The sequence below is a fragment of the Misgurnus anguillicaudatus genome, chromosome 18, assembly GCF_027580225.2.
Source record: "Misgurnus anguillicaudatus chromosome 18, ASM2758022v2, whole genome shotgun sequence".
In the NCBI taxonomy this organism is placed as follows: Eukaryota; Metazoa; Chordata; class Actinopteri; order Cypriniformes; family Cobitidae; genus Misgurnus; species Misgurnus anguillicaudatus.
In genome coordinates this window covers 35,033,513-35,047,253 of record NC_073354.2, presented here as the reverse complement: position 1 = coordinate 35,047,253, position 13,741 = coordinate 35,033,513, and the positions used below count along the sequence as shown (strand labels likewise).

The following is a 13,741-nucleotide window of genomic DNA, read 5'->3' as shown; positions in this document are numbered from 1 at the left end:
TACAGCTGGGGAGCTTGAGACCTGACCTGAACTGTATAAATGAACACATCTGAGCTATATCACATTCATTTAGGAAGTTAGATTGAATAAGCATGTACTGTATTTATGTCTATGTTTCTTTATATATTTGCCTTAACCATGTTGTAATATCTAAACAATTTTTTTTTACATTTTGGGTTATAATATCTGTCTGTTTACATTTACAAAAAAAGTCCTTTAAGACGCAATGTCTTTCAATGAGACTGAGAATATTTTCCTTTGTTATCCTTTACATCCAGACTCTTGTCCTAGAGCTCAACGTCTTACTGTTGTTAAAGTGTCAATGTACGCTATTATTTCACTCATGATCCTCATGACAGTTTTTGGGAATCTGCTGATCATCATCTCCATCTCTCACTTCAAACAGCTTCAGTCTCCAACTCATCTGATCGTTCAGTCATTGGCTGTGTGTGACTGTCTGCTGGGTTCACTGGTGATGCCCTACGGTATGGTGCGATCTGTCGAGGGCTGCTGGTTTTTGGGAGATGTTATTTGTAGAGTTCATTCTAGTTTGGACATGACCTTCTGTTTCTCTTCTTTAATACATCTTAGTTTAATATCGATTGATAGATACTGGGCCATCTGTGACCCTCTGAAGTACAGAATGAGGATCACAAACAACAATGTGACTGTATTTATCACCTTTACATGGATCTTTTCAGTTGTGTACAGCTTTAGCATTGTGTTTTCAGGGGTGAATGCTGTTGGTCTTGAAGCTTATATATTACAGATGTCTTGTTTTGGTGGCTGTGCTGTGTTTTTTAACAAGGAATGGGGAATAATTTGTGTAATCTTGGCATTTATTGTTCCAGGAACAATAATGAGCTCTCTGTATATCATCATATTCAGAGTTGTAAAAAAACAAGCAAAGGTTTTGTCAGAGAAAGTGTCTGTGACCACCACAGGTGTAAACATTAAAAGCTCTGCACACAGAGAAAGAAAATCAGCTAAAACTCTGGCTCTTGTTATGGGCGTTTTCTTTATCTGCTGGCTGCCCTTATCTATTGCCACTGCTGTTGACCCTTTCATTAATTTTGTGACCCCAGCTGAGGTTTTTGAGGCTTTACTTTGGCTTTCATATTTTAACTCTGCTTGTAATCCTTTGATCTATGGATTTTTCTATCCTCGCTTTCAGAAGGCCTTTAAGACTCTCATATTTACTTATATCTGTGGATTCAATCATTCACATACTCTGACATTTGAATGAATACAGTTTCCGTAGATAAATAAAAACCAATGACTGAATAAATGTAAAGCTAGTTGATTTTAGCCCAGACAGCAGACGACTCTGGGCTGGATCCGCGCCGAAGTCAACAGCTCTGGCGCTGATCCGGTGCGGATCCGGCCCAGAGTCGTCTGCTGTCCGGGAGAGATATTTAATTCCTCTATCATTCTCTTTATGTAGTTTCACATGCTATAGTTAATGTTTGATTAAATCTCTAAATAATGATTAAATCTAAAAAAAATCCTCCAGGCCTGTAATAATATCAATAGGAACATCATACATTTTAGATCATTCATTATATTAAACAGCAGAGGTCAACAACACATTGAGCAAAAAGTGGCAGACAATTTTAGATCTGAGATGTATATGGCAAATGTTTTTAACTTGTCTTTAAATGTTCTGACTTTAATAATCTGTATCTTTTGTGATATGAGATATTAAAACCCAAGATGATGTTTAATAAAAAAGTATTCAGAAAAAATGACAACTGTTTAATCATACATGAATAAAGTCATGATTCAAATAACAATGTTGGCCATACTTTCTTTGTATTGGTCTTAATATTCTAATTTTATGAGACACTGAATTTGGGATTTTCCTTAGTTGTCAGTTATAATCATCAAAAGTTAAAGAAATAAACATTTCAAATATATCAGTCTTTGTGTAATTATTGAATATTTTTAAATGGAGTTAGTGAATTCTAATTATATGACCAGCACTTGTATTAGGACATTTACGTAATTTTTACAAACATACCTTACAAATAAACACTACTGGTGTGCATTTAGAGACAAAACAATGGCTCTGATATATTTTAAGATATGTCAGTTTAAGCTGCTTTCAGTTAAGAAAGTTTAAACAACCATGTGTCTTGGACTAAATTTAAATTGGTTTAATTCATTGGATCAAAATGATCTCTTCAAAATTAAGAAATTTCTAAACTAAGGTCACAAGAGAATTTAGAGATTTTAGTTCCTTTCCACATATATGTTTGCATACTGTAGGTGACGCTATGACAATGATTAAATTTCATGATTGATGTCATCAAAAATTGCTCACCATTATTTGGGCCCTATTTTATGGATCTAAGTACATGGTATAAAGCATACTGTGCAAGTGCGCTTAGGTCATGTCCAAATCCAATTTTGCTAGTTTAACAACTAAAAAATGATCTGTGGCCCTGCCGCACAGTGTAGAAGGGTTGTTTTTATTCTCGTAATGAGTAATGGGTGTGTTTTGGGCATTACGTGCAATAAAACAATACAATTTGTAAGCGGATAAACTGTAAATGGAGGAAGAAGACCACCAGTTTAAAGGTGGTGTGTGTTAAAGTTACCGGCATCTAGTTGTGAGATTGTGAACTGCAATCAACAGCTCATCCCTGCCTTTCAAAACGCATGTGGTAGCCGCCAAAGGACAAACATGTCATCATTTAAGACAACATAGGGACAAAACAAACTATAGATCAGTTTGTCCATTTAGGGCTACTGTAGAATCATGACGACAAATTCCTGTTAGATTAAACAGCTCATTCTAAGGTAATAAAACAATACAGTTCGGCATGTAAGGTCTTTAATACAGTTAACATGCAACCTTTCGACGTGATTACTTAAGGTCGCGCTGGCGCGTCACACGCCTGCTATTTTTATACATTAAGGTTTCAAAACAATTCCCCACATGTAATGATGGGGAATGATGCTATCCAATCCTAGCAGTGGGGGTTTACGTCCAGGTCTTCAATGTGGCCTGCCCATCAAAACTGACCTTTTTTCGAGCCAGCCTCTAAACCAAGGTACAGAATAGTGTATTACTTATTGCTTTTGATGTTTTTGCATGTAAAAGCCACCCGAACGTCATTATGTAGACCTCAGACAACAATATAAAACAATAAAAACAGACGATTCCTCACCCCTTTAAGTTATTTCACCTCTCCTACAGCTTACCATTTCCCAATTTTTCTCTGTTGCCCATATTTATTTATTTCCTCAACACACTCAACCCAGTTCAATTAAAGGCTATCTAAGTTGTATTCATTTCTTTAATAAACTAATCTTTGCAAACCTTCATCAGCTACCCTTATAAAAATTCACCATGGTTTTACTACAGTAAAAACTAAAAAATAAAACATGGTTACTACAAAATATCCATGGTTTTGACAACTATGTTTTTTTCAATCATGGTTATTTTTGTAAGGGTATAAATAACTCTTAAACTTCACTCCTCATCAAAACTATATTTAGAAATAAGCAAACCAACACAGACTCCAGGCAGCCCATTACAATTGACTATCTAGGTGCATTTCCACCTTTTGGCTCGGGCCGCTACCAGTCCCATCAAACTGCCCGCTGGACAAAATGTTAATTTAGGCTTTTTTGTTTTCTTCACTGCTCTGAATTTGCAGTCCTCTCAAAATTCAATCCAGTCATCCAACCTACAATGTCAGATGTTTTAGATTTCTAAACCTCAACACAATATAATTTTTCATCAAACAAAGTAAGACAGATCAATTTAGGAAAGGACACTTTGTCTTTGTATCCCAGGAAGTCAATTTTCGTTCCACATTGGTGCTGCAACCAGAGCCGGATTAAATAAATGGACTACACTAGGCAGGCTGCATTTTTTGCCCCCCCCCCCCCCCCCCATCGAGGTTATTTATGAATTGAAATCTGAAACTTACCAAAGTCACTAATAAAAGTTAATTCACATTTTACATAGCCTAGTCTTTGCTTACAAATTGGTTGTTTGTATACCAAATTAAGTCATGTGTTGTATATTAACCAGTCTATCAGACAATTTTTTGCTAAATTTATTATTTATACGTCATTACACGGCTCTATTAAATGCTATTAAATTATCCTCACCTTATCCATTGGGAGTGTCATTGTTAAGGCAGTAGTACCAGTAAATAACCAATAGGTGTCAGTAATCCGCGGGAGAGCTTCACTGCATATTTCTCTTCAAGATTGAGAATCGCAACGAAATCCTCGTCGAGCAACACGTCCACTGAGGTAAATGTCCTCAAAACACTGGTTATTTATGTTTCAGTTATATGAATTATATAATAACAGTTTTTATATTATGTATAACAGTTTTATCTCAAAGTAATGGTAGTGCTAAAGTCTAATGTATCGTTTCTGAAGCTGCTAGATTTTTCTTTACGCTATTCACGTTTGTGAAGTGAATTTAAAACACAGATTGCTTGCAGTTGACTTAGTTAGCCACTATCCATTGGTTTTGTTATCATGTTTGGTATCTAACGTGATTTTTGTGGGGCTTAAAGAAAAAAAAATCTTGACCCCGCTAGTTCTGCCATTGCAGTCATGAATTATTATGCAAGGAACTGTTTTTTTTCCTTGTTATTATACGCAAACATGCCTTATTATATAACGTAGGGAAATGACCGTTTGTCCTTTATTTATTTATTTTTTGCAGCCATGTCTGTGTCCTTAAAGGAACTCTGTCAGGTACAGAGTGGAACGATGAACTTGAAAATCACCCATTCTGATGACTGGCGTCCCCATCCGAGTCACCACCTCAGACAACAACAGTCATAAACTCACAAACACAAATACACTCAGTAATGGGCTTAATAAAGAAAGACTTAACTATGATTTTTTTCTGTGTTAACCTATGATATCAGTTATTGATGTATTTTAAATATTTACGTATTACAAGGCTTATCATACATGCATTGAAGTTTTAAAATGTATCTAATATAATACTTTTATTAAATTGAATGTTTTGGATACCACCATTAAATTATTTTGTGCATGTAAAACACAAGCAGCAATGTTTTTATTGAATTCAATTTTGAATTAAATTAAATGTTTTGCATACCACCATTAAATTATTTTGTGAATGTTAAACACAAGTAAATGTTTTATTTATTGGAGATAAAATGGCTGTTTAATTAATATAATACTTCTGTTTGTTAGGCACTAACAAGTGTAGTCAGGTTTAAGTACATTTATTAAAACTCGATAGCTGTAATGCTTCTGTGCAGAAGGAAGCCTGTGAGCCACGAAGGTAAGTTTGCGAGCAGATTCATTTCCACTTATTAGACAGCAGTCCGCTCATCGTGTTTTGTATTGCGTCACTTATAGATCGTAAACCTTTAAATCGAGTTTAGTAAGATGTATACTACAGTCAGCTTTGGTTAACTATTGAAGCATCGTCTTTAATGCTCAATGTGACCGCAGTATTTGTTGAACACTGCTGGCAGCGGCGACGTCTGTGTCCGTACCATTTTTATCAATGAGAGCATAAGTTCGTATCTCTCTGCTCCCGAGTCATAAAGCTTGTCTTTAATGAAATAATGTTTAATAACTTAAAAAATACGGCGTTTTTTTAATTTCCTGAAAAACAATGGTTTTGGACATACAGGGATCCCGCCTGACAGCTGCGAAATTGTAGATGGGACATTTGTAAAAAAAAAAAAATTCCCCCTCTGTCTGGGCCCCATCCCGCCAATCGGGCCCTAGGCACGTGCCTAGTTTGCCTTTGGGTTAATCCGGCTCTGGCTGCAACCACTGCAGCTCAAAAAGGCCTCTCTCTAATAAACAAATTCAGGACCTCGATCGTTGGTCATCAGAAGCATTAAAATCCTGCGTATTCAACCACTTGAAAAAAAACATCAGAATATCTATCCCTAGTTAGTTAATTTCTACTTTACATGCACACTCACGTCGCTATCACTCCCACTTGCCGGAGTTAAAACCAAAAGCACAGAAAACATGCCAATTTAAATGCCTTTATTGGTTTATTAAAATATTAAACTAATCACATAGTGTTTTTTGCCATTATAAACATATATGTGCCCTGTCATGGAAACCAGTGACACAAGTTGGCAGAACATCTTTCGAACTAAATGAGAAATAAGCGTTTTTTTTCCAAATTGGTGATTTTCTTTTTTTCGCAGAATCTGTTAGTTGAGATCATGAAGAAGCCTCTTCATGTTTGAGATAACAGTATTTGTATATTTAACAGCGTACATTTTGAGGTTGAAATCGGCTTGTTTTTTTTAGATTCTAGCATGCAGTGAGGGGTGTCATTGTCTGTGTGTATTTACATACTGCATAAGCAGCTTCTGTTTGTTTTGTTATTGCCCCCGCCCCCCAAGGGAACAGCGTGGCTATTTCATAGGGATAGTTCACCCAAAAATGAAAATAATCTCATTAATGACCCTCATGTCATTCCAAACTTCGAAGACCTCTGTTAATCTTCGGAACACAGATTAAGTTGTTTTAGATTAAGTCCGAGAGCTTTCTGACCCTCTATTGAAAATCTATGTACGGTACACTGTCCATGTACAGAAATGCAACAAAAACATCATCAAAGTAGTTCATGTGACATCAGTGGGTCAGTTAGAATGTGCTGAAGCATTGAAAATACATTTTGGTCCAAAAATAACACTTTATTCAGCATTGTCTTCTCTCACGGTTCTGTTGTGAACTGCGTGAAGTCACGTGACTAGAGTGACGTGGCTGACATATTATCCTCAGATATGTTTGCAAAGTTTTTTTCAAACTTACAGCGTGCATCACCCTCAGACTGTAAATGAAGCTCGGCGCACAAAAAAAAGCTGGGGCTCACCTGATAACACGTCAGCCTCATCGTACGTCAGCCACATCACTGCAGTCATGTGACTTCAGTGTCTATAAAAAGGATTATGCAATCTTTCATTAGAAAAAAATAATCGTGAACATATTTACAGTATAAGAGAGTTCTTATTTTTTATTCAGTGTACATAAGAGTTGCCTATACAGTTTTAGATGCCCAAATATCAAATAGAAAGGTACAAAGCCAGTGGTTTCGTGAACAGTGTAGTTATAACAAAATGTCAGCATCTGCAGAGACTGTGGCCACTTAGCTTTGAACTGGGGAGGTAAAGCTCTTATCATATTCCCTAAGGTTCTTTTGAAGTGTTCTGTGATCCCGTTTCCCATCGGGTGATAAGGAGTTGTGTGCAATTTCTTGACACCAGACATTTTCAACAAATCCTTCATTAAAGGCAGGGTATCTCATTTGATCCAGAAACATTTTTAGTTATGCTGGTTAAAAGTCTCCTCACATCCTGATAGCAATCATTATGTTAAGTTGTTTAAATGTAATTGTAGACATTTTTGTCATCTGTGAAAGGCGTAGGACCAGACAATTTTCAACCAATCATAGAGCTCAGTCCGAATGGACGTTGGCTTTTTTGTCCCTCATCCGTAAGTGTAATTTGAATGCCACCGCACACCTTGTCCACGCAGACATCATACGTCATTGGCACGTTCATATGCCCTCACCTCCCGTCTGTAAACAGGGAGAATGGCAAACTTTTCTGCTGAATTTACAACCTGCACAGGAGCCACAAAATGAAAGACATGTTTTATATCAACACAAAAACTGCCTGGATCAGCAAAAAGCAAAAACCCAAATTAACATCGGTGACTTTACTGCTTTACCACGAGAAGCAAACAGCTGCAGGAGACAAAGGGTCTTATAGGGTCGTTGCACTGTTTATTTTGGTAGGGTAGGTATGTTTGTATTGAGATGGATTATATTCTATTTTGATGAAACATTGTGTTACTTAAGAAATTTGTGTTCGTTTTACGGATTAGTTTAATGATATAGTTACTACGTCTACACAACTGAAAGTGTCCTTTAACTAATTTTGATGCAAACCAGTTGTTTATTTTGGTTATTTTGGTAATGTTATAAACTTTGTACTGCAAAGTTTTCTCACTGGTGAATGAGACTGTGCGTGTTCATGTGTTTTGAAAGAGGCGTGACTTTGGATGGCGATTTGAATGGAGGGAGGAGGTCGAAGCTGAAGGATGCTAACTTAGCAACCCAGCGTTGTTCACAAGCATCGAGTCTTGGCTTGTTGAGTATGTATGTGAGGGGATTATTATCCGTCCAAGCTATGAAATGACGCCCCTTCAACTAATAATGAAACTTGTCACATATCGCCCATTTAAGGGCGAGTAATTCTAGCCTGTGAGCTGGGTAATTCATTTGAAAGCGTAATAACGTCTTGCTAGCAAATGCAAATGTTACACTTGAGAGAAGATCCTCTTTCAAAGAGTCAAACGCTCTCTGACATTTGTCTGTCCAGCCTGTCTGTAAGAGTTTTACACAAACAGCTTTCGAGTTGAGCTTTCTCCTCCTGCCTTTAAAGCTCTTTGTTTCTGTTTTAGATATAACATCAAACAAAGGCTTGGCTTTTGCAGAACATCTCTCTATAAAATGTTTGTAGTATAATACCATGACTAAGAATGATCTGATTTTTCTATGGCATGGAGGGATTCCATCAGAATCCATCAAGTCAACTGCTTTAACATCTGTAATGGCCTTTATCTTCCCAGGGTCTGTCTTGACACCATCTTCGCAAATTACATGGCCAAGAAATTGAACTGACTTTCTCAAAAAATTGCATTTTTTAGAAGAAAGCTTGAGATTGTGGGCCTTGAGTCTTAAGAATACCATCTCCAACCACTCAAGTGCAACCTGCTTGGGAGGAAAGACCATGAGATCATCAAGGTAACACAATAAAGTTGTAAAATTCTTGTCATGAATGTAGCTGGGCTATTGCAGAGACCCTGTGGCATCCTGTTGTATTCATGCAATCTGAATGGAGATGAGAAAGCTGTGTATTTTCTATCGTCCTCATGCATAGGAACATTATAGAAGCCAGAGGTAAGGTCCATAGTCGAGAAGAGTAAGAAAATGTTGGAGAGTAAGGAAATTAACTCTCACTCTCGCCTTTACCACTTGGTATTGAGACCAATTTCCAGTAGTCATCCATGTTTTTTTTAGAAAAGACAGCAGGCTTTTGATGGCGTTACTGCCCAAGATCATCTCATCTACCTGGCCTGGAATGACCAGCATAGGTATTATCATTTTACATCCATAAAAACAGACAGACAGATCATGCATCGCCGTTGGTGTGACTTAATGACCACCACATCAAATAATCACAAGATCATCGGCAGGACACTTTGGCAACGTAGAAAGACTCAACCTTGCTTCACCTGCCTCACTATGAGTGTAGGCCATTTAACCGCTGTCAAGTAATGCAGTGAAAGATGGGCCATTTTCAACAGAAACAGTAGTGTAAAATAATGAATTGGCTCTAGGGACTCTTTGTATTCCTTGAAAAATAGCGGTTTTATCAGGTAAGACACTGGGTTTGTACTGCTCATAAACTGACTCATAATCTTGTGTTACAAAGATGGAAGGGTCATCAACCTGGTCTGTACTAACCTCCCTAACGCACAGACCTGTTCGTTTTCCTGGGTGGGCTGTGGTGGTTGTAGTCTTCTCCTAGGGAAAAATGCCTGAAGTGACCTGGAGACTGACACTGAAAACATAGTCTGTGCTCACAGCAATGTGTTAAGGCAGAGTGAGCAGCATCACTGCAGATAGCACACGGCAAAGCATCCAAACCTTCCATCCTAGGGAGTCTTTTCAAGAGCAGATAAATCTGTGCTTTTTGTTGTTACTCAGACACTGTGTGAACTGGCAACGGAACTGTGTTAACATCAATAGAGTTGACTGAAACTTTTTGATGTTGGCTGTGATGCACTGTACTAGTGGAGTACAGCCTGAACTTCATGTGCTGACCACTTGTCATTCAGTTTGGACCTGAATGTTAAGGCTAGGTCTTTACTCGGGCAGTGTCTGATAAACATGTGCACAGTTTTTCCACACTGGGCTTGTGTTTTACCTTGCTCTCGGAGGTACTCTGAAGCAACATCTGCAGCTTTGTTTAGTCTCAGCCAGTAGTTGTATCCTCCTCCTCTGGCAAAGTAGTGTAAAAATCAGCAAGAGGGACAGGAGGGTAATGATAAATAGCTAAAGCAAAAATGTTTACATAGCCGGCTCAATACAGAATTTGGGCAGACAGTAGTGGAGGAATCACAATTCCTGATCCAGAATTTGACTACATCTTTTGCTTCACCACGCAGGTGTGCAAGGATTTCTTCTATGTTTTGACAAATGTCCTGATCAGATCTTCCCATTCCTCAATCTCAATTTTGTCAGAACTCTCCCCTCTGAATGAAGGAGGCTCCTTGACTTTCCTGTGATGGTGACAAATTTGCAGTGTCTGAAAAGCTAGTAGCTTTATTTTCATCAGGGTATTGTCCACGTGTTGTGTTATCGTTATAAGGACTAAGATGAAATATAATGTTGTCCACTAACTGCTGACCAATCTGATGGACAATTGAACTCATTTGCCCTAACATATTGGGCACACCATGTTCAGCATTAGGTGTTGATGTGATCACCTCACTAGGCTTATGATTGACATTTGACTGCATGTCTGCTGCATCACACTCTAAGCACTCAGTGCACACCCTTCTGACAATGCTAGGTCTACTACCACTATTGGGGGTGTCCATTGAAAAGGCAATTGGCACATCTAAAAACCCCTCTGCCTCTTCCCACTGGACTAGGAGCAAACTGGTCAGGCAAATATCTATTGCTCTTACTCATTATGGGAAGTAAAATGTGCTACAAGTGTACATACACAAATAAACAAACTCAATATTAAGTGAAAAGTGGCATGAACTGAATCAATTAAATCAATGAAAAGTCCCATGAACTGAATCAATTTATTAAGAACACATTGAAATAAGGCAAACAGCATGGATAATTAAAATAACTTCTGCATAAAACAATATAAAATACTCGATATAAGACATCAGATTTGATGCCAAACACATATCAACAGTTCTACAATTGATTCATTGCCAGATAAATCAACAATAAGGCAGTTAGTTATGTGTTTTTAATCATTTTAAAGTTTAATTCTCCAGCTGCTGAAAACGTGCAACTTACCCACAGCATGTTTCATTATCTCTGCTGTGGGCGGTCCCCATCTCACGTGCTAAATGCCATCACTCTGCAGACAGATGGCGCTGTCCCCATTTATGCATCAATTTAACTTTTACACACCGTCACATATGCATACAAGATACAAATAGAAATGAATTGAAATAAAACATATTATAAAGGAACTGCTCATGGGAAATCGGTATGAAGTTTTGAGAAGTTCATAACCAAAAATGTGGTAATAAAATAAAAAAAATTATAAAGAAACTAGAGCACTGTTCTGTAGCCAGTTACACTTGCATTGATGTATTGCTTCTCTGCTCACCATCGTACAGTAGAGTGTGTAAAATCAGACACCAGCATCACAAGTATAGTAAAGCCGCATGCAATGTTGATGCACGGTGCAAAAAATGATGTGGATGCGTGAGGCCTCATTTTGCATGGAGGTGTGCACAGGAATTTTTGTAGCCTGGCTCCGCATCTGAAAATGACCGACCTTGAGGCGATTCCATCCGAGAAGGCAAGCCAGTGATGTATCTCTTTGAACAATTCATGTAAAACAATGCATACTGTTTATCTGACACTCTTAAAGTAAAGTATGGAAACTTTGCCATTTTAAACACAAATTCTTTTAAATGTGATCTTTGGTATTTTTTATTGAAATATTGGTGTAGTTATGGTGTGCTTATATTTGTATTAAATGTATGACTGAGGAAAACAATACTAACCTTGAGATTTCTGTATTGTTTGTTTAGTAAAAAACATTAATGAAATGATAATGTTTAATAAAGACATATTTAAGAGATTGTTGTTTTATTCATGGTCTCATATTTATATATCAAGCTCTTATGTTGCAAGTACCAGGGAAGGACTTTGTCTATCCTCTTCTTTGTCTTGGTTTTGGACACGATTGCTCAAGTTGCCCCCGGTCGTTTCAAAGAATAGTGCAACAGCAACTCAATCAGCATAGGCTTGCGGTTTGGAGAAAAGCACACCCCTACATGTTTTTTTGTTCATATACTTTCTAATATGTAAATAGCCACCATATTATTTTTAACCACACCATTATACATTTATTGACCTTAATTCAGAACACATAGTTCAGTTTTTTATTGTAATCTCATGAGTCACAATGTTGGTTTATCAGTTACGTATACAGCTGGGGAGGTTGAGACCTGATCTGCACTGTATAAATGAACACATCTGAGCTATATCACATTCATTTAGGAAGTTAGATTGAATAGACATGTACTGTATTTATGTTACTTTATATTTTTGCCTGAACCATGTTGTGATTTCTAAAATTATTTTGTTTAAACTTTGGGTTATAATTGTCTACCTGTTAACTAAGTCCTCTCAGGCACGATGTCTTCCAATGAGACTGAGAATATTCTCCTGTGTTATCCTTTACATCCAGACTCTTGTCCTAGAGCTCATCGACTCACTGTAGTTAAAGTGGCAATGTACGCTTTCATTTCACTCATAATCCTCATGACAATTTTTGGGAATCTACTGATCATCATCTCCATCTCTCACTTCAAACAGCTTCAGTCTCCAACTCATCTGATCGTTCACTCATTGGCTGTGTGTGACTGTCTGCTGGGTTTACTGGTGATGCCCTACAGTATGGTGCGATCTGTTGAGGGCTGCTGGTTTTTGGGAGATGTTATTTGTAAAGTACATTTTAGTTTGGACTACACCCTTTGTATCGCATCTACACTGCATCTTTGTTTAATATCTATTGATAGATACTGTGCCATATATTACCCTTTAAAATACAAAATGAGGATCACAAACAACAATGTGACTGTATTAATCACCCTTACATGGATCTTTTCATTTGTGTACTGCTTTTCTGTTGTTTTTTCAGGGGTGTTTGCTGTTGGTCTGGAAGCTCTTATATTACAGATGTCTTGTTTTGGTGGCTGTGTTTTGTTTTTTAACAAAGAATGGGGACTAACTTCTATTATCATGTTTTTTATTATTCCAGGAACTATAATGAGCACTCTGTATATCATCATATTCAATGTTGTGAAAAAACACGCAAAGGTTTTGTCAGAGAAAGTGTCTGTGACCACCACAGGTGTTAACAGTCAAAGCTCTGCACACAGAGAAAGAAAAGCAGCTAAAACTCTGGCTCTTGTTATGGGTGTTTTCTTTATCTGCTGGCTGCCTTTTTCTATTGCTGCTGCTGTCAATCCTTTCCTTAATTTTGTGACCCCAGCTGATGTTTTTGAGGCTTTATTTTGGTTTGCATATTTTAACTCAGCTTGTAATCCTTTGATCTATGGATTTTTCTATCCTTGCTTTCAGAAGGCCTTTAAGACTCTAATATTCACTTATATCTGTGGATTTAATCATTCACATACTCTGACATTTGAATGAATACAGTTTATAAAGATAAATAAATGTACTGTAAAATGAAGTTGAAACAACTTGGTTTTGCAAGTCATTTTAACTTACTAAGTTTTGACCTGTGAATAGTTGACATAACTAAAAACAAGTAAAATAAGTAAAATAATAATAATAAGTTAAAGTAGGATAAAAATATATTGACTGCATTTGGCTGCATTTTTTACACTCTGTGGCTAAATAAATGAAGCTGGTAGTGTTTATGTAATTATTTAATTCATTTATCATACTCACATACTACAG

General features: G+C 37.2%; 2 protein-coding genes across 2 annotated transcripts; both read left to right on the top strand.

Moving 5' to 3' along the window:
- The first annotated feature begins 226 nt into the window (after positions 1–226).
- LOC129429064 (trace amine-associated receptor 4-like) lies at positions 227–1,246 on the top strand. The gene has a single exon (XM_055185540.2). The coding sequence runs from the start codon at positions 227–229 to the stop codon at positions 1,244–1,246; it is 1,020 nt and encodes a 339-aa protein (XP_055041515.2).
- An 11,205-nt stretch (positions 1,247–12,451) lies between these two features.
- On the top strand, positions 12,452–13,471 carry LOC141350302 (trace amine-associated receptor 2-like). The gene has a single exon (XM_073855400.1). The coding sequence runs from the start codon at positions 12,452–12,454 to the stop codon at positions 13,469–13,471; it is 1,020 nt and encodes a 339-aa protein (XP_073711501.1).
- Positions 13,472–13,741: the final 270 nt, after the last annotated feature.

Excerpts from the sequence above, each read along its gene's own strand:
- LOC141350302 (XM_073855400.1), top strand. The coding sequence starts at position 12,452 with ATGTCTTCCAATGAGACTGAGAATATTCTCCTGTGTTATCCTTTACAT.
- LOC129429064 (XM_055185540.2), top strand. The coding sequence starts at position 227 with ATGTCTTTCAATGAGACTGAGAATATTTTCCTTTGTTATCCTTTACAT.